The following is a 23,751-nucleotide window of genomic DNA, read 5'->3' on the forward strand; positions in this document are numbered from 1 at the left end:
GACTGCCAGATATAAAGTCCTTGTGTTGTTACACACTTGCCCATTCAACCTGATTCTGATTCTGATCTAGAGAAAGCGTATGACAGAGTACCAAGAGAGGAACTGTGATACTGCATCCGTATGTCTGGTGTGGGGGAGAAATGTGTCAGAATAGTTCAGGACATGTATGAGGGCGGCACAACATTTGTGGGGTGTGCTCTAGGTGTGACAGGGTTTAAGGTAAACGTGAGACTGCATCAGGGATCAGCTCTGAGCCCCTTCCTGTTTGCTGTGGTAATGGATAGGCTGACAGATGAGGTTAGATTGAAATCCCTTTGTATCATGATATTCACAGATGACATCGTGATATGTAGTGAAAGCAGGGATCAGGTGAAGGAACAATTAGAAAGATGGAGCCATGCACTGGAAAGGAGAGGAATGAAGATTAGCCAAAGTAAAACAGAGCGTTTGTGTGTGAATGAGAAGGGGTGGAGGGGGAAGATGGAGGCTCCAGGGAGAACAAAAATTGAGGGTGGACGACTTTAATTACTTGGGGTCAACAATACAGAGCAATGGTGAGGAAGTGAAGAATCGGGTCCAAGCAGTCTGGAAAAGCTGGCAGAAGGAGTCTGGTGTGTTTTGTGACAGAAGAGTCTCTGCTAGGATGAAGGGCAAAGTTTGTAAAACAGTGGTGTGGCCAACCATGATGTACAGATTATAGAGATGGTGGCACTGAAGAGATAACAGGAAGCAGAGCTGGAAGTAGCAGAAATGAAGATGGTGAGGTTCTCTCCAGGAGTGAGGAGGTTGAATAGGATTAGAAATTAGCTCTTCGAGGGGCAGCCAAAGTTAGTTGTTTTGGAGACAAGGTTTGAGAGAGCAGACTTCGACGGTTAGGACATGTCCAGAGGCGAGAGAGTGAGTATATAGGTAGAAAGGTGCTGAGGAAGGAGCTGTGTGGCAAAATAGCAGGAGGAAGACCAAAGATATGTTATGAGGGAAGACCACAGGGCAGTTGGGATTAGAGAGGAAGATGGAGGAGATAGGCTTATGTGGAAAAAAGATGACGGACTGTGGAAACCCCTAACAGGAAAAGCCGACTAAAAAGAAGAAGTTGGTACACATACAGGCAGTCCAAAAAGACAACAGTTTCCAAAAACATGAGGCAAAATGCAAGGTCCAAAAAACAATGCAGGGTCTCAGCTTTCTTTGAGTCATTGACATGGAACATGTAATGTAGGAACGTGAAGACAAGGTACGGCGAACTGGCAACACACAGAAGAGACACGAGGTATATATGCATGGTGTAATTAGGGCAGACAAAGCATCGATAGGTAGGGTGCTCATATGAGCAGGTGCGTACGAGGCAAAGGGATGACCACACCCATGACAAAAGAAAAAAAACAAAGGAAAGAAAAAGTACAGAAAAACAAAAGTGCTTCAATGAAAATCGCTTGAAAATCCATGTCCATGATCCAAGCAGCGTATCCTCACAAGGATCACGGGATTGCCATGGTGGCTATCCCAGCTTTGGCCAAAGGCAAACTACAACCTGAATTGGTCAACAGTCAGTCGAGTTGCAAATATTGATACCATCACAGAGCAGGAATTGATCCCATGCTGCCCGCACCAAAGCCAAGGCTGTGTACCGCAACATCAGTGACCCAGAAGCTCTTGAAAGCCATAGGGAAAAAACTAAAGCGTAAGCTGAACAAAACTACTATTAAATAGGAATTTGAGTCAGTTATAATAATAATAATTCATCCATTCATCCATCTATCCATTTTCAAAGTTTGCCAGAGTGCTGGAGCCCAGCCTAACCCAGCTGTCATTGGACAGGAGGCGGGGTACAGCCTGACCTGGTTGACCAGCAATCACAGACAATCGCACTCACAATCACACTTCGGGGCAATTTATAGTCTGCAATGAATGCATGTTTTTGGGATGTGGGAGGAATCTGAAGTGCCCGGAGAAAACCCACACAGGCACGGGGAGAACATGCAAACTCCACACAAAGAAGGAGGCCGGGATTTGAAATACTTGAACTCCTTCACTTGGGGCAGGATCTCATCTCCAAACCGGAGAGGGCAGGCCACCCTTTTCAGACTGAGGACCATGGTCTCAGATTTGGAGGTGCTGATTCTCATTCCATCTGCTTCACACTTGGCTGCGAACCGCTCCAGGGAGAGCTGGAGCTCACGTCTTGATGAAGCCAACAGAACCACATCATCTGCAAGGAGCAGAGATATGATGCTGAGGCCACCAAACCAGACACACTCTACTGCTCGGCAGCACCTAGAAATTCTGTCCATAAAAATTCTGAACAAAATTAGTGACAAAGGGGAGCCTTGGCGGAGTCCAACTCTCACCGGAAACAAGTCCAACTTATTGCCGGCAATGCAGACCAAACGTTGACAGCGGTTGTACAGGGACCGAACAGCTTGTATCAGGGGGTTCGGTACCCCATACTCCCAAAGAACCTCCCACAGGACTCCCTGAGGGACACGGTTGAACGCCTTCTCCAAGTCTACAAAACACATATAGACTGGTTGGGCGAACTCCCATGCACTCTCAGGATTCTGCCGAGGGTGGAGAGCTGGTCCACTGTCCCACAGCCAGGACAAAAACCACATTGCCCCTTCTAAATCCGAGATTCGGCTTCCCGATGGACCCTCTTCTCCAGCACCCCTGAATAGACCTTACCAGGGAGGATAAGGAGTGTGGTCCCCCTATAGTTGCAACACACCCTTCCATCACCCTTCTTGAAAAGGGGGACCACCACCCCAGTCTGCCAGTCCAGAGGCAATGTCCCCGATGTCCACGTAATGTTGCAGGGGCATGTCAACCAGGACAGCCCCACAATATCATGAGCCTTTAGGAATTCTGGGCAGATCTAATCCACCCCCGGGACCCTGCCACAAAGGAGCTTTTTAACCACCTCAGTGACCCCAACCCCAAAGACAGAAGAGTCCCAATCAAAGCATCCAGACTTAGCTTCCTTATGGGAAAGTGTGTTGGTGGAATTAAGGAGGTCTTCGAAGTATTCTCACCACCGACTCACAAAATCCCGAGTTGAGGTCAGGAGCGCCCCATCCCCGCTATACACAGTGTTGACAGTGCACTGCTTCCCCCTCCTGCATTCGCCGGACTTGGACTAGAATTTCCTCGAAGCCGTCCTGAAGTCGTTCTCCATGGCCTCACTGAACTCCTTCCATGCCTGGGTTTTTGCCTCAGTGACCACCAAAGCTGCATTCCGCTTGGCCGGCCAGTATCTATCAGCTGCCTCTGCAATCTCACAGGCCAAGAATGCCCAGTAGGACTCCTTCTTAATCTTGACAGCATCCCTCACTGTTGGTGTCCACCAGCGTGTTCGCGGGTTGCCGCCACGACAGGCACCGACCTCCTTACTGGCACAGCTCCGGTTGGCCGCCTGAGCAATAGAGGCACGTAACATTGTCCACTTGGACTCAATGTCCCCCACCTCCTCCTGGATGTGAGCAAAGTTCTTTCGGAGGTGGGAGTTAAAATTCCTTCTGACAGGGGAATTTGCCCGCCGTTCCCAGGAGACCCTTACAATACGTTTGGGCCTGCCATGTCAGATCGGCATCTTCCCCCACCATCGGAGCCAACTCACCACCAGGTGGTGATCAATTGACAGCTCCGCCTCTCTCTTCACCTGAGTGACAAAGACATGCAGTCGCAAGTCCAACGACACGACCACAGAGCCGATCATCGAACTGCAACCTAGGGTGTCCTGTTGGCAGGTGGACACCTGATCACCCTTGAACTGAACATGATGTTCGTTATGGACAATCCATGATGAGCACAGAAGTCCAGGAACAGAACACCACTAGGGTTCTGATGTGGGGTGCTCGTTTTTCCCCAATAACGCCCTTCCAGGTCTCACTATCATTGCCCACGTGGGCATTGAAGTCCCCCAGCAGAATGATGGAGTCCCCAGAGGAGGCGCTCTCCAGCACTCTTTCTAAGGGCTCCAAAAAGGGTGGGTACTCTAAACTGCTGTTTAATGCATAGGCACAAACAACAGTCAGGACCCGTCCCCCTACCTGCAGGTGGAGGGAGGCTACCCTCTCATACACCCCAACCCCAACGTACAGTCCCCAAGTCGGGGGGCAATAAGTATACCCACACCTGCTCGGCGTCTCTCCCCGTGGGCAACTCCAGAGTGGAACAGAGTCCAATCTCTCTCAAGAGGAGTGGTGCCAGAGCCCTAGCGATTGCATGGAGGCGAGTCCGAATATATCTAATCGGAACTTCTTGACCTCACGCACCAACTCGAGCTCCTTCCCTGCCAAAGAGGTGACATTCCATGTCTTTAGAGCTTGTTTCTGTAGCCGGGCATTGCATCACCAAGGTCCCCGCTTTTGGCTACCACCCAGCTCACATCGCACCCGACCCCTATGGCCCCTCTCACAGGTAGTGAGCCCATGGGAAGGGGGCCCCATGTTACCCTTTCAGGCTGTGTCCGGCCGAGCGCCATGGGTGCAGGTGCAGGTAGCGCCCCGGTGACCCGCGTCCGGGCAAGGGAAACCAAGATTTTTGTACTCGTCATAGGGGTTTTGGACTCGTACTTTGTCTGGTTCCTCACCTAGGACCTTTTTGCCATGGGTGACCCTACCAGGGGCATGAATCCCCAGACAACTTAGCTCCTAGGATCATTGGGACACACAAACCCCTCCACCACGATAGGGTGACGGCTCGAGGAGGGGCACAATAATAATAATAATAATAAAAATAATAATCACAGAAAAGTTCAGAAATGAGACCAGGAATACAGTACAACAAATGGTACCCTCACCCTTATTTAGATAATCAGCATCTGTGAGCAGTATATCAGTGGTCACAACCTTTTTGTCACCAAGAGCTACTTCTTCATACTAATTCATGTTAATGGCAAACAGTTTTATGTACAAAATTTCTCATCATTTGTTCCAATTATATTCTAAAAGGTGGCACGATGGCTCAGCTGGAAAGCATTGGCTTCACAGTTCTGAGGTCCCGGGTTCCATCTCGGACCCGCCTGTGTGGAGTTCGCATGTTCTCCCTATGTCTGCATGGGCTTCCTCCGGGCACTCAAGTTTCCTCCCACATCCCAAAAACATGCAACATTAATTGGACACAGGTGTGATTGTGAGTGTGACTGTTAGTCTCAATGTGCCCTGCGATTGGCTGGCAACCAGTTCAGAGTGTACCCTCCCTCCTGCCCGTTGATAGCTGGGATAGGCTCCAGCACTCCCTGCGACCCTTGTCAGGATAAGCGGCTAAGAAAATGGATGGATATATTCTAAAAATTTTGCCCAAATTACCTTTAATCATATATATTATTAAACATGATGGGCTTTGAGCTTCAGATGACTTTGCAATGGTTGAATTGCAATATCCACCTGTCCAAGATTCACCTTGTTCTTAGTTGTTCATCAATGTTTATCGTATTCACATTCATGTCAGGGTTGGAAATAAAGGACACACAAAATTGAAGATGACAACAGTAACAAAACGTTGTCAAATCTTGGCCGTCTGTTTATGTTGTTGAAGTTTTTTTCTACAACAGTGACAAAAGTCCAAGATATATACGTTTTGTCTGTAAACACCGTCTGCACAGAACAGAATGGAACATCTTTTTTGTTGTAAAATCATAGAGAAAATGTTCACCTGAGCTTTAAACGTAATGAGAGCACTATCAGCAAGAGTACCCTGCCAGCCAATCGCAGGGCAGGATAAAAGAAAAACATTGCATAATCATCACTGTGACTCTTGGTCAATCCAAAGTCCATTTTAGCCCTGCAAACAGCGCTGAGTAAGAGTGACTCATAAATATGTAAAGTGTGGATGAGTGTGAAAACAGATTTACTTTTGAAGTTGTAGTTCTGTTTACGATCCAACTGGTGCATTCCCATTTTCTATGTCACCATCGTAGAGCTATGAGACTTCTGCAGCGCTCCCTCTATTTGGGTTTGTAAAATGGAATAGACTATGTTGACTCATTCTTTGAATCCTTTAAATGTCACGCTCCATAAGATTATGTCTAAAGTCACTGATGTCATCGTACACTTGGCTGACTTTGGTGGGTCCAGTGTGTGTTCAGTTCCCACTCAGTGACGGTGCGAATGGTTGTTCTTATCTATCTGTGACATGTGATTGACTGGTGACCATTTCAGAGTGTCGTCTTCCTTTCGCCTGAAGTCAGCTGAAACGGGCTCCAGTGCCCTGTGACCGTGAACAGGATAGCTAGTGTTGGGAATGGATGGTTGTCATGTCTATTTTGGTTAAGTGTAATTGGTACCTTCTGCTCTCTGTGGGCACACAGCTTCTTACATTCTCCTGAAATGTGGGAAAGGGGAAGGCTGGGTCTTAATTACAGACTTGACAAGTTTTATTTAAATCTTGAATGGCAGCTGATCCAAAAAAAAAAAAAGATCAAACATTGAGATTATAGGGCATGCCAAACTTTTTGGTATAATAATACCCTGTGGATTACTGCTCAATAATTACTCCAACATCTGAAATATTCCACTTGACTACTTTTGAAAAAAGTTACAAGCTTTGAACCAGAACAATGATAGGTCACTGTCAGGAACAAATCATGCATGTTTTTGTGATGTTGGTTTTTCCCTTAAGCATAGATTAAAATTGTACAAAGATGGACGTGAACATGTCCAGTACGTTCTTACAAATGTTGACCATCAACAATAAGCAGGGAATTACACCTTTAGAGGGTGGATAGACTTCAATGTCCAATTCATTATCGGAGCTCAAGTAGGTTATCAGGATATCCCGAGGTAAACCAGTTCAAGGTGAAGGGCCACATTGGACCAGGACATGACATGGACACGATGAGCCTGATTCACCAAGATTCACCAAGATTCACCTCACCCTGATCACATGTTTTTTCATTCCATGTTGATTTACTTCATTTTGAGCAGTCCAAGCAGTTTCCTCTGCAATGTGTATCCATCCATCCTTTGTCCAGGAGGCATCTGACTCAGATGCCCCAACCCCCTCATCTGGTTCCCAGCTGACCACAATACTTTTGGGCTTGTCACGTCAGACCGGCATTTCTCGCATCATCAGAGCCAGCTCACTACTCTCTTTACCCGAGTGGCTAAGACAAATGGTTAATAGGCCGATGAATCCACCACAAAGTCGATCATCGAACTCTGACCTACAGTGCTGTGAAAATGTATTTGTCCCCTTCCAGATTTCTTTTTTTTTTTTGCATATCTATAACACAAAAAGGTTTCAAAACAATTTTAATATCACTCAGACATAACCCAAGGGAATACAAAATGAAGTTTTCAAATGACAATTCAATTTATTAAGATACAAAAAATACCAAACTTTCTGATCATCTGTGACAAAGTAATTGCCCCCGCCCCCTACCTTCCCACACACACACTCTTTAAATCACAAAGTCACTGTGACTAACAACAAATTAGGGATAGGTGAGTTCAATTTCACAAGCCACACCCAAACCTTATTATCACCCTAATTGTTGGGTTAAGAAATAACTTAAAGGAACACTTTGTGTAAACTAATAGGAATGGGAGCACACAAAAGTTAGTTGATGAGGGCTCAGTGTTTCTATTCATGCCACAGTTATCCACAGGTGTTCAAATACTTATTTTCTTCACTGTTTGGACGAAGACGTGTTACATATCAATTTACTGATGATCCATGACAGTTTGATGAAAGGACCACTTGTACATCCAGTGGAAAATTGGTGAGTACACATTTTCAACGGTCTTGGAATCCTATGTGATTGCTATTTGAATGCTATGTGAACTATATGAATGCTACGGGCTATGTCCAAAGTTATAAAAAATGCGATCTTATTTTCTTAGTACGGCGTAGGACTATTGAATGGTTTATTTATATCTGGAATATAAAATGCAAGAAAAAAATTGGGACTTCCCTAAAATGATTACACGTAGATATCCATCCATCCATTTTCTTAGCCACTTAACCGCATGAGGGTCACGTGAGTTCAGGAACCTGTCCCAGCTGTCAACGGGCAGGAGGTAGGTTACACACACGCAGACACAGATTGAACAGCTGCTCCATCGTGCCACCTCATAAAGTATGTTGTTGCTTATACAGTATCAGCACGAGAGGCTATATTTCAGCGGCTAATAACCAGTAATGTTTAGATGCGTGCAAATTTCCCTGGCTGATGTATGAGCTTCAACTGTGTTGGCCACAGCTTTATCTTGTCAGGTTGACCCCACAGGAGGTTAAAGAAGGACAAATTTGTGTGTTCTCAGTTTTATTGCAGTTTGATGCAGAACACGTCGGCATCTTCGATCAGCTGGAAGAAATGGTCTGTAATGCAAAGCACCGGCGAAGTCAGGGTCGGCGTCAAGGATGTTTCTTCCGGGTCTGGCTGTGAAAGCTGGCACATATCCAGCATTTGCTTGGATTTCAAAAATGTTCTTTATTTTCTATTTTTTTTTCAATTAATGTCCAAAACATATGTAATCATAATATTACTTCACATTGGAAGGTCTATTATACATATGAATTTTGGGGAGAGTCTTCCTTTAAATAGAATCTGTCCAAGAATGTGAAGGAGCCTACAAGGTCTCAAGAACCGAAAGAAATGCGGAAAATACGTGATTGAAATTCATCCGTCTGGAAAAGATTACGAAGCCATTTCCAAGAATTTGGGGCTCCAGTGAACCACTGTCAAAGCCATTATCCACAAAAGGAGAAAACTGGGAACAGTGGCAACTCTTTTCAGGAGTGGATGACCAACTAAAATTACTCCACTGTGATGTGACATTTTGATATATGACAGAAAGCAACAACTCATCCAGGAGGTTACAAAACACCCTGGAACAACATCTAAAGACCTGACCTAATTTCAGGTTAGTGTTCATAACTGCACCATAAGAAAGACACACTGGCCAAAAATGGCATCCTTGGCAGAGTTCCCAGGGGAAAACCCTATGGTGTCACCAAAGAATACAGAGGCTCGTCTCATCCGGATGATCCCCAAGACTTTTGGAGAAACATTCTGTGGACTCATGAGTCAAAAATTGGACATTTTGGAAGGTGTGTGCCCCGTTACCTCTGGCTTAAAAATGGCATAGCATTTGATAAAAACATTATGCCAACAGTGAAGCATGGAGGTGGCAGTATGATGGTCTGGGCCTGTCTTGGTGCCTCAGGACCAGGACAGCTTGCTGTGATTGATGGAACAATGAATTCTGCTGTATACCAGAAAATCCTGAAGGAGAACATATCGCCTTCAGTTTGTGCCCTCAAATTCAAGCAGGAAAATAATTTCAGAAAACACCAGTAGTCTGAAAGACAAAAAAAAAAGTGTTCGAGTCAAAGTCCAGATTAAAATACGATTCTAATCCTGTGGCCGGCATGTTCACCCGAGAAAACCCTGCAACATTGCAGAGTTGAAGCAATTCTGCAAAGAGTGGGACAGAATTCCTTTAGACAGATGTGAAAGACTCAACACCAGATGCTTGATTTCAGTTATTGCTGCCAAGGGCAGCACAACTGGTTTTTAGGTTTAGGGGGGAAGTACATTTTCACAAGGGTTAGGGTTAGGGGTTTCTTTTTGTTCCTAAATATATTGTATTGTCATTTGAAAACTGCATTTTATAGTTCCTTGGGTGGTCTCTGAATGATTCAGTGAAGAAAATGAGTATTTGAACCCTGCTATATTGCAAGTTCTCCCACTTAGAAATCATGGAGGGGTCTGGAATTTTCATCGTACATACATGTCCACTGTGAGAGAGATAATCTAAAAAGAAAAATCTAGAAATCACAATGAATTATTTTTTTTAAGTATTTATTTGTGTGATACAGCTGCAAATAAGTATTTCAACACTTGAGAAAACCGATGTTCATATTTGGTACAGTAGCCTTTGTTTGCAATTACAGAGGTCAAACATTTCCTGTAGTTGTTCACCAGGTTTGCACACACTGCAGAGGGGATTTTGGCCCACTCCTCCACACAGATCATCTCTAGATCAGACAGGATTCTGGGCTGTTGCTCATAAACACAGTTTCAGCTCCCTCCAAAGATTTTCTATTGGGTTTAGGTCTGGAGACTGGCTAGGCCATGCCAGAACCTTGATATACTTCTTACGGAGCCACTGCATGGTTTTCCTGGCTGTGTGTTTCAGGTCATTGTCATGTTGAAAGACCCAGCCACGACCCATCTTGATGCTAATGCTCTGACTGAGGGAAAGAGGTTGTTCCTCAAAATCTCACAATACATGGCCACGGTCATCCTCTCCTTAATACAGTGCAGTTGTTCTGTCCCGTGTGCAGAAAAAAAACCCCAAAGCATGATGTTACCACCCACATGCTTCACAGTAGTGATGGTGTTCTTGGAATGGAACTCATCATTCATCTTCCTCCAAGCACGGTTAGTGGAATTATGACCAAAAAGTTCCATTTTGGTCTCATCTGACCAAAGAACTTTCTCCCATGACAGGCATTGGCATGTGTTGCTTTAAGCAGAGGAACCTTCCATGCCATGCATGATTTCAAACCATGATGTGTAACCAACAACCACCATGGAAATGGTGGTCCCGGCTCTTTTCATGTCATTGACCAAGTCCTGTTGTGTAGTCCTGGGCTGATTTCTCACTTTTCTAAGGATCATTGAGACCCCACGAGGTGATATCTTGCATGAGGCTCCACTTCGATTGATATTGACCGTCATGTTTAGCTTCTTCCATTTTCTAATGATTGCTCCAACAGTGAACCTTTTTTCACCAAGCTGCTTGGAAATTTCTCCGTCGCCCTTTCTCGCTGTGTGGAGTTGTACAATTTTGTCTCTAGTGTCTTTGGAAAGCTTTTTTTGTCTTAGCCATGTTACAAGTCTGACTCTTACTGATTGTATGGGGCGGACTGGTGTCTTTATGCAGCTAACGACCTCACACAGGTGCAACTGATTCAGGATAAGACATGGAGTGGAGGTGGACTTTTAAAGGCGGACTAACAGGTCTTTGAGGGTCAGAATTCTAGCTGATAGACAGGTGTTCAAATACTTATTTGCAGCTGTATCACACAAATAAATCATTAAAAACTCATACATTGTGACTTATGGATTTTTCTTTTTAGATTATCACTCTCACAGTGGACATGGACCTATGATGAAAATTTCAGACCCCTAGATGATTTCTAAGTGAGAGAACTTGCTATATAGCAGGGTATTCAAATACTTATTTTCTTCAATGTATTTCTATTAGTTTGATGATTTGAAACATTAGTGTGTGATAGATATGCAAAAAAAAAAAAAAAAAAATCAGGAAATCAGGAAGGTGCCAAATACTTTTTCATGACACTGTAGATTGTCCTGGTGCCAAGTGTACGTTTGTACACTCCTGAACATGATGTTATGGACAACCTGTGATAAGCACAGAAGTCCAACAGTCACACTCACAATCACACCTTGGGGCATTTTAGATGTCTGTACAACAATCAATAATAATCTTTGTCCATGTGTTGATGTAGCGGTAATAGATATATCGGGACAGGCCACAGGACACGCTTGTCCTGGTCCCTGTAATTGTCAGAACAGAATCCGTTAACCAACTAGAATCCCTCATCCAACTCAAACAAATGCTCAATGATGGCATACATTTTATTAATACTGTTGATCACTTATTAAAGTCTTGAATAAATAATTAAACACTGTTTAACTTGAACTTTGTGGAGAAACATTTTTTGCAGAAAATATCTGTTCAAAAAGCGTTTGTGTATATTGCAGTTTATCCACTACATTACACACCCTTAGACAAATTTTCAAAAGAAGCATTTGAATCACTCCAATCTGAAAAAGAGCCATAGTAGCTACCTTTGGTGCATATCTGTGGAACTCATCATGAATGACTCGGGCCAGTTCCGGTACCTCCTGCATTGCAACATGAACAGTGATCTTGTCTTCCTCACAAAGAATGTCATCCTCTGTGCTCTCCATGGCGTTTGTGAGGAAACATTTTTTGAATCCCAAGAGTCTTGGTTCCCAATAGTCCTCATTATTTCAGCGCTTAGAGGCGGAGCTCCACAGTATTAATAGCACAGCCTCCATTTAGCTATAATCTGTAGCAGTTCTTCTCACGCGTCAAAGTAATAACTAATGAGAGCACAAACTCTATCAATGAGTGTAATGGGCACATTAAAAAAGCATATATATCTATGTAGTGTATATACATATCTGTATATATGTATATGTGTATATACAGTGCCTTGTGAAAGTATTCGGCCCCTTGAACTTTTCTATCTTTCACCACATTTGAGGCTTCAAACATAAAGATATAAAATTACATTTTTTTTGTCAAGAAACAACAACAAGTGGGACACAATCGTGTAGTAGAATGAAATTTACTGAATATTTTATAGTTTTTTAACAAAGAAAAAACTGAAAAGTGGGGCATGCAATATTATTCGGCCCCTTTACTTTCAGTGCAGCAAACTCACTCCAGACGTTCAGTGAGGATCTCTGAATGATCCAATGTTGACTGATGATGATAAATAGAATCTACCTGTGTGTAATCAATTCTCTGTATCAATGAACCTGCTCTGTGATAGTCTCAGGGTTCTGCTTAAAGTGCAGAGAACATCATTAAGACCAAGGAAGACCCCAGGCAGGTCCGAGATACTGTTGTGGAGAAATTTAAAACTGGATTTGGATAAAAAAAAGAATCACACCACGCAAATCTACCAAAACCGGGCTGTCCCTCTAAACTTTCACCTTGAACAAGGAGAAGACTGATCAAAGAAGCAGCTAAGAGGGCCATGATCACTCTGGATGAACAGCAGAGATCTACATCTGAGGTGGGAGAGTCTGTCCATAGGACAACAATCTGTCGTACACTGCACAAATCTGGCCTTTATGGAAGAGTGGCAAGAAGAAAGCCATTTCTCAAAGATATCCATAAAAAGTCTCGTTTAAAGTTTGTCACAAGCAACCTGGGAGACACACCAAACATATGGAAGAAGGTGCTCTGGTCAGATGAAAGCAAAATCGAACTTTTTGGCCACAATGCAAAACGATGTTTGGCGTAAACGCAACACAACTCATTACCCTGAACACACCATCCCCACTGTCAAGCATGGTGGTGGCAGCCTCATGGTTTGGGTCTGCTTTTCTTCAGCAGGGACAAGGAAGATAGTTAAAATTGATGGGAAGATGAATGGCGCCAAATACAGGACCATTCTGGAAGAAAACCTGTTGGAGTCTGCAAAAGATCTGAGACTGGGACGGAGATTAATCTTCCTACAGGACAATGATCCAAAATATAAAGCGAAATCGACAATGGAATGGTTCGCAGATAAACGTATCCAGGTGTTAAAATGGCCAAGTCAAAGTCCAGACCTGAATCCAATTAAGAATCTGTTGGCAGAGCTGAAAACTGTGGTTTACAAATTCTCTCCCTCCAACCTTACTGAGTTTGAGCTGTTTTGCAAGGAAGAATGGGCAAGAATTTCAGTCTCTCGATGTGCAAAACTGATAGAGACATACCCCAAGCGATTTGCAGCTGTAATTGCAGCAAAGGGTCGCGCTACAAAGTATTAATCTAAGGGGGCTGAATAATATTGGACATCCCACTTTTCAGGTTTTTATTTGTTAAAAAATAAAAAAAATATCCAATAAATTTCGCTCCACTTCACGATTGTATCCTAATTGTTGTTGATTCTTGATCATTTTTTTATTTTATATCTTCTTTTTTAAATCTAAAGTTCAAGGGGGCCGAATACTTTCAAAAAGCACTGTATGTATGTACATATATATATATATATATATATATATATATATATATATATATATATATATATATATATCTCCATCCATTCTCTTAGCCGTTTATCCTCACAAGGGTCGTGGGAGTGCTGGAGCCTATCCAAGGTGTCAACGGGCAGGAGGCAGGGTACACTGAATTGGTTGCCAGCCAATCACAGGGCACATGCAGACAAACAGCCGTACTCACAATCACAACTGGGGGCAATTTAGAGTCTTCAATTAACGCATGTTTTAGGGATGTGGGAGGACACCGGCGTTCCCGGAGAAATTCAAACTCCAGGATTTGAACCCCAGTCATCAGAACTGTGAGTTCAACCTTGCCGCCTGCATATACGTATATATATAACTTGAGCTCCCAGGATAAGTTTTTTTCCATCAATTAACCCAGGAACTTTGTGTAAATTTATGTTTCCATCCCATTAATTGGTTCAAGCTACCTTTTGCAAATGAGGTGGATGTTGCTCAATTCAATCAGCAATACTAACTACAACATGAAGGAAAGAGGTTAGCTCAGAAGAAGTGGAACAAGAGATGGTGAAATAGAAGGAGTTGGATTGGGTCTTTGTAGCTGCATTGTGCTTTTAGAAAGAAGATAGAATGTAAGTAGGGTTTATTGGTAGAAGAATGATGACTTTTTTTCTTTTTCTTCGTCTCTAATGATCACCCAGTCTCCATCACAGAGGTAGAATGCGTATGTGAGGGCTGTCATTCGAAGAAACTGAGGCAGATGGTTGGTGCAGTTCCTGAAGGACGGTGTTTGACAGTGGTCTTTAAAGGTCCCCGAAAGAATCTGGATCTTCTCTGCCAAAACAATGAGGAGGCTTTTCATTGGACCCGTGGCATCAGGACACTGCAGGATAGGATTGGGAACATGACCCACAAGGAGAAACTTGATCAATATCCTTTGACAAACGTGGAGTATTCTGGCCATGTTCATAAAGTATGCCACAATGAAACAGTCAGAATTTGGAATATATTATGTGTAATTATCTGCTTTGTAGACTCAAAAAAAACCCCACAAATCCTCAGACTAGAAATTATACAGACAGATTTAATGTTGATGAATTTGATAGTTCATCATTAAGAAGGCAAATTTCAGTATTATTCAGATGACATTTTCGATATAAAACTCATTCAGCATTCATGAAATGATAGCGTTTGTACAAACTAAGCCCAATTTTTACTGTCCTTTAAATATTTTGTGTTAGAACTGAGTTTGTGGCAATGGGTTGTAGCTGTTTGGCATACATTAAATCCCTATAGGTGTAATTGTTTGTTCATTTTAATTCAAGATAATCACAACAAATCTCATCAGCTGTATAAAATATTTTACTTGAGCGTGATATCTTCCTTGATCATACATGTTTTACCTGGATTCATGCTTACCTGACTCGGGGTGATAAGAATTGTGATGATAAGATGAGTTATAATGAAGTGCAGACATTGCTCCAAATGATCAATATTGACTTGAGTGACCAATATGCTCGCAAACTTTTCCAGGTGAGTAACCTACCCAAAAAGACCATTATTGTTGAACTTTACATCTACTGTATTGTTAACACAGAATCATTGACAGTTGTATTATGTATCTTACTCTGAAATTATTTATTTTTTTCACAGAAATGTGACCACTCCGCCGATGGTCGATTGGACCATGCGGAAATTGAAGTTTTTTGCAGAGAGTTGCTACGGAGACCTGAGCTCGATGCTATTTTTTTCATATATTCCACCAACGAATGTTTCCTCTCAACTGCAGACCTGAGGGATTTCCTGAACGATCAGGGGGAAGATTCTTCATTCACACATGCCCAAAGCCTGATACTCACCTATGAACTTAATGAATGGGGTATGTGCCTAAATATAAACATTCACACTATGGAACGGTGTACGTTAATTACAGTGAACAAAATAAGTATTTGACCACGCTGCTATATAGAAAGTTCTCCCACTTAGAAATCATGGAGGGATCTGAAATTTTCATCGTAGGTGCATTTCCACTGTGAGAGAGAGAATCTAAAAAGAAAAATCCAGAAATCACAATGTATGAGTTTTTAATTATTTATTTGTGTGATACAGCTGCAAATAAGTATTTGAACACATGTCTATCAACTAAAATTCTGACCCTCAAAGACCTGTTAGTCCGCCTTTAAAAGTCCACCTCCACTCCATGTCGTATCCTGAATCAGTTGCACCTGTGTGAGGTCGTGAGCTGCATAAAGACACCTGTCCGCCCCATAATCAGTAAGAGTCAGACTTGTAACATGGCTAAGACAAAAAAAGCTGTCCAAAGACAGTAGAGACAAAATTGTACAACTCCACACAGCTAGAAAGGGCGACGGAGAAATTTCCAAGCAGCTTTGTGAAAATAGGTCCAGTGCTCATTAGAAAAGGGAAGAAGCTAAACATGGCGGTCAATCTCAATTGGAGTGGATCCCCATGCAAGATATCACCTCGTGGGGTCTCAATGATCCTTAGAAAGGTGAGGAATCAGCACAGGAGTATACAACAGGACTTGGTCAATAAGCTGAAAAGAGCTGGGACCACCGTTTCCAAGGTGACTGTTGGTAATACACTAAGATGTCGAGGTTTGAAATCATGCATGGCACGGAAGGTTCCCCTGCTTCAACCAGCACATGTCAAGGCCCGTCTTAAGTTTGCCAGTGACCATTTGGATGATACAGAGGAGTCATGGGAGAAAGTCTTGTGGTCAAATGAGACCAAAATGGAACTTTTTGGTCATAATTCCACTAACCGTGTTTGGAGGAAGACGAATGCTGAGTTCCATCTCAAGAACACCATCCCTACTGTGAAGCGTGGGGTGGTAGCATCATGCTTTGGGGGTGATTTTCTCCACATGGGACAGGACGACTGCACTGTATTAAGGAGAGGATGACCGTGGCCATGTATTGTGAGATTTTAGGGAATCTTTTTCCCTCCATCAGAGCATTGAAGATGGGTCGTGGCTGGGTGTTTCACATTACAATGACCTGAAGCACACAGCCAGGAAAACCATGCAGTGGCTCCGTAAGAAGCATATCAAGGTTCTCCAGACCTAAACCCAATAGAAAATCTTTGGAGGGAGCTGAAACTCTGTGTTTCTCAGCGACAACCCAGAAACCTGTCTGATCTAGAGAAGATCTGTGTGGAGTGGGCCAAAATCCCCCCTGCAGTGTTTGCAAACCTAGTGAACAACTCGGGAAATGTTTGATCTCTGTAATTCCAAACAATGGCTACTGTACCAAATAATAACATTGGTCTTCTCAGGTGTTCAAATATTTATTTGCAGCTATGTCACACAAATAAATTGTTAAGAAAAATCATAAATTGTGACTTCTAGATTTTTCTTTTTAGATTATCTCTCTCACAGTGGACATGCACCTACGATGAAAATTTCTGACCCCTCCATGATTTCTAAGTGGGAGAACTTGCAATATAGCAAGGTGTTCAAATACTTATTTTCTTCACTGTAAACATCTGGTCAGTTTGACCTATAATCCAACAGTTACCAATTAACAGTGTTTAAATCTAATGGTTAAAGCTCAAGATTTCAACTTTTCATTCATAATGTGTAATGTTGATTCCACCTTTTAAGCCACTACACTTACTACAAAAAATACTACAGCTACTAAAATAAAATATATTTTTTATTCAATTTTTTGATTTGATCCACTGCATGGTAGGGGTTAAAAAAATCACCAAAAACTTCCAAAATGAATAATACTCCCCCAATGCTGTCAAGTTTCCAGGTGAGCTACAAATATTTAAAAAAAAAAAAACATTAGAATTCAGTGGAATGCTATTGACACAAGATATCCTCAAAAGTTAATTCACCCTTTTGTCATGTTTTTTTTTTTTTTTGCCTTGTGCCCAAACACAGCTCAGAGGAACCATTTGATGACACCCAATGGTTTCACCATGTATATGCTGTCCAAAGAGAATTCTCTGTTCAACCCGAACCATGTTTGGGTTTATCAAAACATGAAACAACCACTAGCACACTACTTCATCTCTTCTTCCCACAACACATTCTTAACTAAGGACCAGCTGACAGGGGAGAGTGGTGTCGAACCATATATCCGGTAAGAAACAAAAGCAATCTATACCATTTTTAGTATGAATTTACAGTGGGGTGAAAATATTCCTGTAATTATTGTACATATTTATCATACTTAAAGGTTGTGCATCTTCAAACTGATTTTAAAATTTCACAAAGACAATCCAAGTAAATCCAAAATGTGTCAAAAAAGTCATTCATAAAGCAGGAGTTATCCGTGAAAAAAAACTTTTCAAAGATCAGTTCAATTTCACTGGCCACAGCACTGCCTGATAAATACCAGATATGTTAAATAAAGAAATCATTAAAATACTACTATGTCAGACAAAAATAATGTCACAAAGAAATGATTTGGCACTCCAGATAAACACTGTTTTGGCAAAATATTTTTCTGACACTGTAAGTAAGGAGACAATCTTGTCTTGATGGATTTTTATTATAAAAGAAACCAAAATCTGTGCAACGAGAGGAAAAGGTGCAAGTCTTGTGAGCTGTCACCCCTTACTAAAGATCAGACTAAAAGTCCTTTGTTGACATGAAAGTGAGAAAGACAGAAAGAAAAAAAAGACAAAAAAGACTTACGTATGTCCAGCTGTATACACATGGAGCTGGTAAAAACAACATCAAATGAGGATAAGCTTGACCGGGAGAACTAGAAGCCACTCCAGGATAAAACCTGTTAAAGTTGAAGGTAGAACTAATAGAACTAAGATTCGGTATTTACAGTTTGTACAAAAATCTGCCAACACAACTGTCAGAGCCATTATCCACAGACAGAAAACTGGGAAGCATGCTGAATGTTCCCATGTGATTTGTGAACAAAATGACTTCAAGAATGCCACAATTACTTATTTAGGAGGGCACAAAAGAAAGATAAAAACATTGCGGGGCCCATTTCAGGTGAGTTTTTATGACTCAACCTGAAGACAGTCACTTGGCAAAAAAAGACCTCCAAGAGAGCGTTCGAAGGGAAAAGCCACAAATCACAAAAGAAAACAAAGGCTCATGTTATATTTGTCAAGAAACATTTTCTCAAGTCATTCAGATAAATTTGCCTTGGACAACAAGAAAAATGAACTTTTTGGAAAGTGTTCCATTACAGCTGGCATACAAAATAGCACATCATTTGATAAAATCACTCAAACCCAATTTAACACACAATTGTCTATTTCTGCACTTTAACTCCTTGTCTGACTGAATACAACCAACAACAGAAAAAAAAACATTTATCCTCCTCTTCCCCCTTCTTCTTCTGTTCTGTTCAGCTTGTTCCGTTCCAGGCACCATAGGGTGCCATTCTTTTCCATGAAAATCCATCTCCCATGCAACACCTACTGCCCCCTCATGTCTTTCCTCAGTACATCCATGAAACTTCTCTTTGGTCTTATTCAAGTTCTCCTGCCTGGCAACTCCATCCTCATCATTCTTTGACCAATATATTCTCTCTTTCTCCTTTGGATGTGTCCAAACCATCAAAGTCTGCTCTCTCTCAATTTGTCTCCAAAACATCTGTCTGTCCCTATGATGACCTCATTTCTAATTCTATCCAACCCAGTCACACCTCAAGAGAACCTCACCATCTTCCTTTCTCCCACCTCTAGTTTTGCATCCCGTTGTCACTTCAGTGCCACTGTCTTTAATCTGTACATCATGGCTAAACCTTGCCCTTCATCCTAGCAGAGACTTGTCACATAACACACCTGACAGCTTCTTACACCCATTCAAACCTACTTGTATCAATGTCTATACTTCCTTACTGTACTCACCATTGCTCTGGACCATTGACAAGAAATATTTTAAGTCCTCCACCCTAACGATCTCTTCTCCCTGTGACCCCCCTCTTCTCTCTCCATCCATCTCATTCATGCATTTGAATATTCTGCTTCAGCTCATCTTCATTTCTCTCCTTTCTTTTGCATAGCTTCACACTTCCAACAGTTCCTTTATCTGCTTACCACTTTCACTGTCAATCTTAGTGTCATCTGTTAATATCATATTCCATGTGGATTCCAGTCTAACCTCATCGGTCAGCTATCCATGACTACTGCAAATAGGAAGGGGCTAAAGGCTGATCCCTGATGCAGTCCCACCTCCACCTCAAATTCCTCTGTTACACGTATAGTACACTTCACCACTGTTCTACTGCGCTCAACCATCCATCCATCCTGTACCTCTTATCCTCACAGGTATGCTGGAGCCAATACCAACTGTCTTCGGGCGGGTGGTGGGGTACGTCCTTCACTGGTTGCGATCCAATTGCAGGCCACATACAAACAAACAACCAATCACTCATAATAAGACTTACAGGCAATTTAGAGTTTTCAACCAAGCTATCACACATATTTTTGGGATGTGGGAGGAAACTGGTGCTCAGAGTTATTATGCAGATGTGCTAAGCAGCCAGTGTGCTGGTCCCCTCGTACATGTCCTATATGGTTCAAACATATTGTACTTCGGCACACCAGACTTCCACATGCAGTACCAAAGTTCGTGTCTCGGTAGTCTGGGTAGGGGTTCTCTAGACCTACAAAAATACAATGTACCTCCTTCTGACTTTCTCTCTACTTTTCATTCAACACCATTAAGCGAAATTATGCATCTGTGGTACTCTTTCTAGGCATGAAACCATATTGTTACTTGAAAATAATTATCTGTCTCGCAGACACTATCTAATAACTTCATTATGTGGCTCATCAGCTTTATTTCTCTATAGTTGCCATAGCCCTGCACATCACTCTTGTGCTAAAAATGGGCACCTTTTCCTCCATTTTTCAGGCATTGTCTCACCTGCTAGAATTCTGTTGAACAATCTGATCCTAAACTTCACACCCAGCTTTCCTAGATGCTTGCATACATGGAAAGGTATGTCATCAGGACGAACTGCCTTTTCGTATTTCTTCCTCTTTCATGTCTATTTTTTCCTCTACTAATGATTCCTACTTCCGAGTGCACTATACTGGTCTCCTCTACTTATCTTTGTGATCTATTCATTTACGGTATTCATCAAATTCTCAATGAGTTCTTTTCATCTTTCCAGCACACTACTAGCACCACTCAACACATTTCCATGTCTATCCTTGATCACCCTTGCCTGCTGCACATTACTCCCATCTCTATCCCTCTGTCTCACCAATGTGTATAGATCCTTTTTCTTTTTCTTCCTTATTTATTATCCAACCTGGTACACATGCCAGCACGTGCTTCTTGTTTAGACTTTTCCACCTCTATCTTTGCCCTTAAGTTGCATCTCCAGACATTCCTTTGTCCTCTCCTCAGTCCTCTCAGTTCTCCTCTCCTCAGTCTTCTCAGTGTCCCGCCTCTTCTTAGCTAACCTCTTTCCGTGTATGGTTTCCTGTACTTTTGAATTTCCATAACCAAGTCTCCTTCTCCCCTTTCTTACCAGAAGATACATCAAGTACTCTCCTGTCTGACTCTCTGATCACCTTGGTTGTTGTGGTCTAGTCTTCTGGAAGCTCCACCTGTCCACCAAGATCCTGTCTCATCACTTCTTGAAAAGCCATGCAACACTCTTCCTTTCTCAGCTACCACCACAGGGTCTTAATCTTCCTCCCCACCACCAGAGTTATACACACCAGCATCCTATGCTGACGAGCCACACTCTCCCCTCCCACTACCTAACAGTCACGAGTTAGTTTACATCGTCTGCACAAGATGTAATCCAAATAATCATGCTCCTGACTCCGGTCTTTTTAGGTCAGCCTATGTTCCAGTTTGTTCTGGACTAAAGTGTCGAGTAAGGGCAGTTCTTTCCTTTTTGCAAGGTCTGTCACCATCTGTCCTTCCAAGTTCCTTTGCTGATTCTTCAACGTTGCTATCATGGCCTGTTTCCTTCACCAACATGTCCATGTAGCCTGCACCAATCACAATTCTCTCTGTTGAGGATGCTCAGAACTAGTTTGGCTAGCTCCTTACAGAAATTGTCTTTCACATCTAAGTCACATCCTACCTATGGGCATAGCCACTAATCACATTATACATAACACCCTCAATTTCAAGTTTCAGTCTCATCACTGGATCTTTTACTGTTTTCACCACCGAGCCATTCTGAGCTAACTCTACCTTTTAAAATATACCCCTATTCTATTTCTATTCCAATCTACAGTGTACTGAAATAATCTGAACCCTACCCCTAAATTTTTAGCCTTACTGCCTTTCCACCTGCTGTCCTGGACACACAATATATCAACCTTTCTTTTAATCATAATTTCTACCAGCTTTCAATCTTTTCCTTTCATAGTGCCAACATTCCAAGTCTGCAAATTAAATTTTAGGTTCTGTGCTTCCGTGTTCTCCTTCTACCTAAGAACCCGCTTTCTGCCTCTCCTATGTCTTTGACCCACTTCTACCGGCGCATATTAGGTTAATGCCAATGGTGCACCCATTGTTAATCCTGGCAACAATCAATCTGGTATGGAATTCTCAAGATAAACACTCTTATTTGTTTGGCAAAGTGTGAAGACAGATGTCCTTCCCGAACCAAGCCCATGTATTTATCTTGGCTTGGGAGCCGCCTGCAGTTTGCACTGTTTTTTGCCCATATGGGGCTGGATTAATACATTTGCTCCTCCATTTTTTTCCTAATTTTATTGCATTTATTCCAAATTTTTAAAATTAAAACATTTAGTTTGACCTGAAACATAAAAATTAATGAATGGCCTCTGACAGCGTCGCTCAAAACAAAGTTATTAATGCAATGTAAAGGCTGAGTGTTTCAAAAGGAGCAGAAGGATAATTATATTTATTGTCATGAACATGCATGAAAGCATACACACAAAATGTGTTCTCTGCATTTTACCCATCGCAGTGAACACACACTTGTTCATGGAAAACACTGGAGGAGGAGGCAGCTGAGGCTGCCACAGAGAAGTTCAGAGTATCACTGTCTTGCTCAGAGACGCCACAGCTGTGAGTCACAGGATGGTCCAGTTAGGGTCTGAACCTATGTCCCCCATTGTGTGAGGCAATGATCTTAACCATTAGTCCACAGCTGCCAAAAAACTTCTATTTATAATTCATCATTGTTATGGTCTGTGTGTAAATTGCAGCTAAGAGTTAACTTGCACAAATTTACGAAGTAGTGTAATCTACAGCTCTTGCTGAACTACAAACTAAAATATATATGTGATACTCAAAGTAATCTCATTTCATTTAGAGCCCTGAATCATGGTTGTCGCTGTGTGGAGTTGGACTGTTGGGATGGAGATAAAGGACAGCCAGTCATCTACCATGGCTACACACTAACCTCCAAAGTGCCTTTTGTCGACGTCATAGATACAATCAATAAGTATGCATTTAAGGTAAGACCAAAACACATTACCATTCAATATTAACAGATGTAGGTGTGAACTTGTTGGTCTCCCCACTGTACATCTATATTTTTCCTTTGTTCACCAGTAAAAATGCAAAGCTTGCTGTACAGTACACATTATTTTAACGGTGGAATCTCGTTTCAATTAACCTTAGTTTAATTGCTATCTCAAATAAAAAAAATTGGATACTACATATGTCTAAAAATAGCTTCCAATTGTCACTTAAACTGGTGATCGAAAAGTCAGCCAGACCCAGAATTGAAGGCTGCGTACTGGTGCTGTGGCTCAATATTAGGCTGAGACTTGGAGACATATTTCTGATCATTGACCTATGGGAGCCATGTTAAATACGGCAACGTTTTCAGGTATTATACTGATGGCAGGAGTTCAATCTATGGTCACACAGGTCTGTGGCGAGAGAGCGCACATGGCTGTAGTGTTTATTGAATGAGAAATGTGTAAAACAAGTCTCAAGAGTCTAGAACATGCAGTTTTTAGTACCAACGACTGATTGGCATATGTCCCTCATAATTCTGAGAATCCAGGTTCAAATCTGGCCTCACCTTTGTGAAGTTTCCATGTTCTCCCAGTGCTTG

The 23,751-nt window shown here is 42.2% G+C and overlaps 2 protein-coding genes across 18 annotated transcripts in view; one reads left to right on the forward strand and one right to left on the reverse strand.

Moving 5' to 3' along the window:
• Positions 1 to 23,751, reverse strand: part of fmn2b (formin 2b) — a 205,305-nt gene that overhangs the window by 128,856 nt on the left and 52,698 nt on the right. The gene's annotated exons all lie outside the window — the stretch shown is intronic.
• The window catches only part of LOC133495489 (1-phosphatidylinositol 4,5-bisphosphate phosphodiesterase delta-3-A-like), an 89,381-nt gene that overhangs the window by 24,825 nt on the left and 40,805 nt on the right, over positions 1 to 23,751 (forward strand). For 12 of the 17 annotated variants that reach the window (XM_061810204.1, XM_061810193.1, XM_061810194.1 and 9 more), the window contains 5 exons: positions 14,440 to 14,668; positions 15,142 to 15,271; positions 15,392 to 15,617; positions 17,649 to 17,850; positions 22,999 to 23,143. In XM_061810204.1, the coding sequence (XP_061666188.1) occupies positions 14,440 to 14,668; positions 15,142 to 15,271; positions 15,392 to 15,617; positions 17,649 to 17,850; positions 22,999 to 23,143 (932 nt within the window). Of the gene's footprint in view, positions 1 to 14,006; positions 14,077 to 14,439; positions 14,669 to 15,141; positions 15,272 to 15,391; positions 15,618 to 17,648; positions 17,851 to 22,998; positions 23,144 to 23,751 lie in introns of all 17 variants that reach the window. The other 5 variants (XM_061810203.1, XM_061810196.1, XM_061810200.1 and 2 more) reach the window with 1 other exon arrangement.

Source organism: Syngnathoides biaculeatus, chromosome 22 (genome assembly GCF_019802595.1).
Source record: "Syngnathoides biaculeatus isolate LvHL_M chromosome 22, ASM1980259v1, whole genome shotgun sequence".
Lineage (NCBI taxonomy): Eukaryota > Metazoa > Chordata > Actinopteri > Syngnathiformes > Syngnathidae > Syngnathoides > Syngnathoides biaculeatus.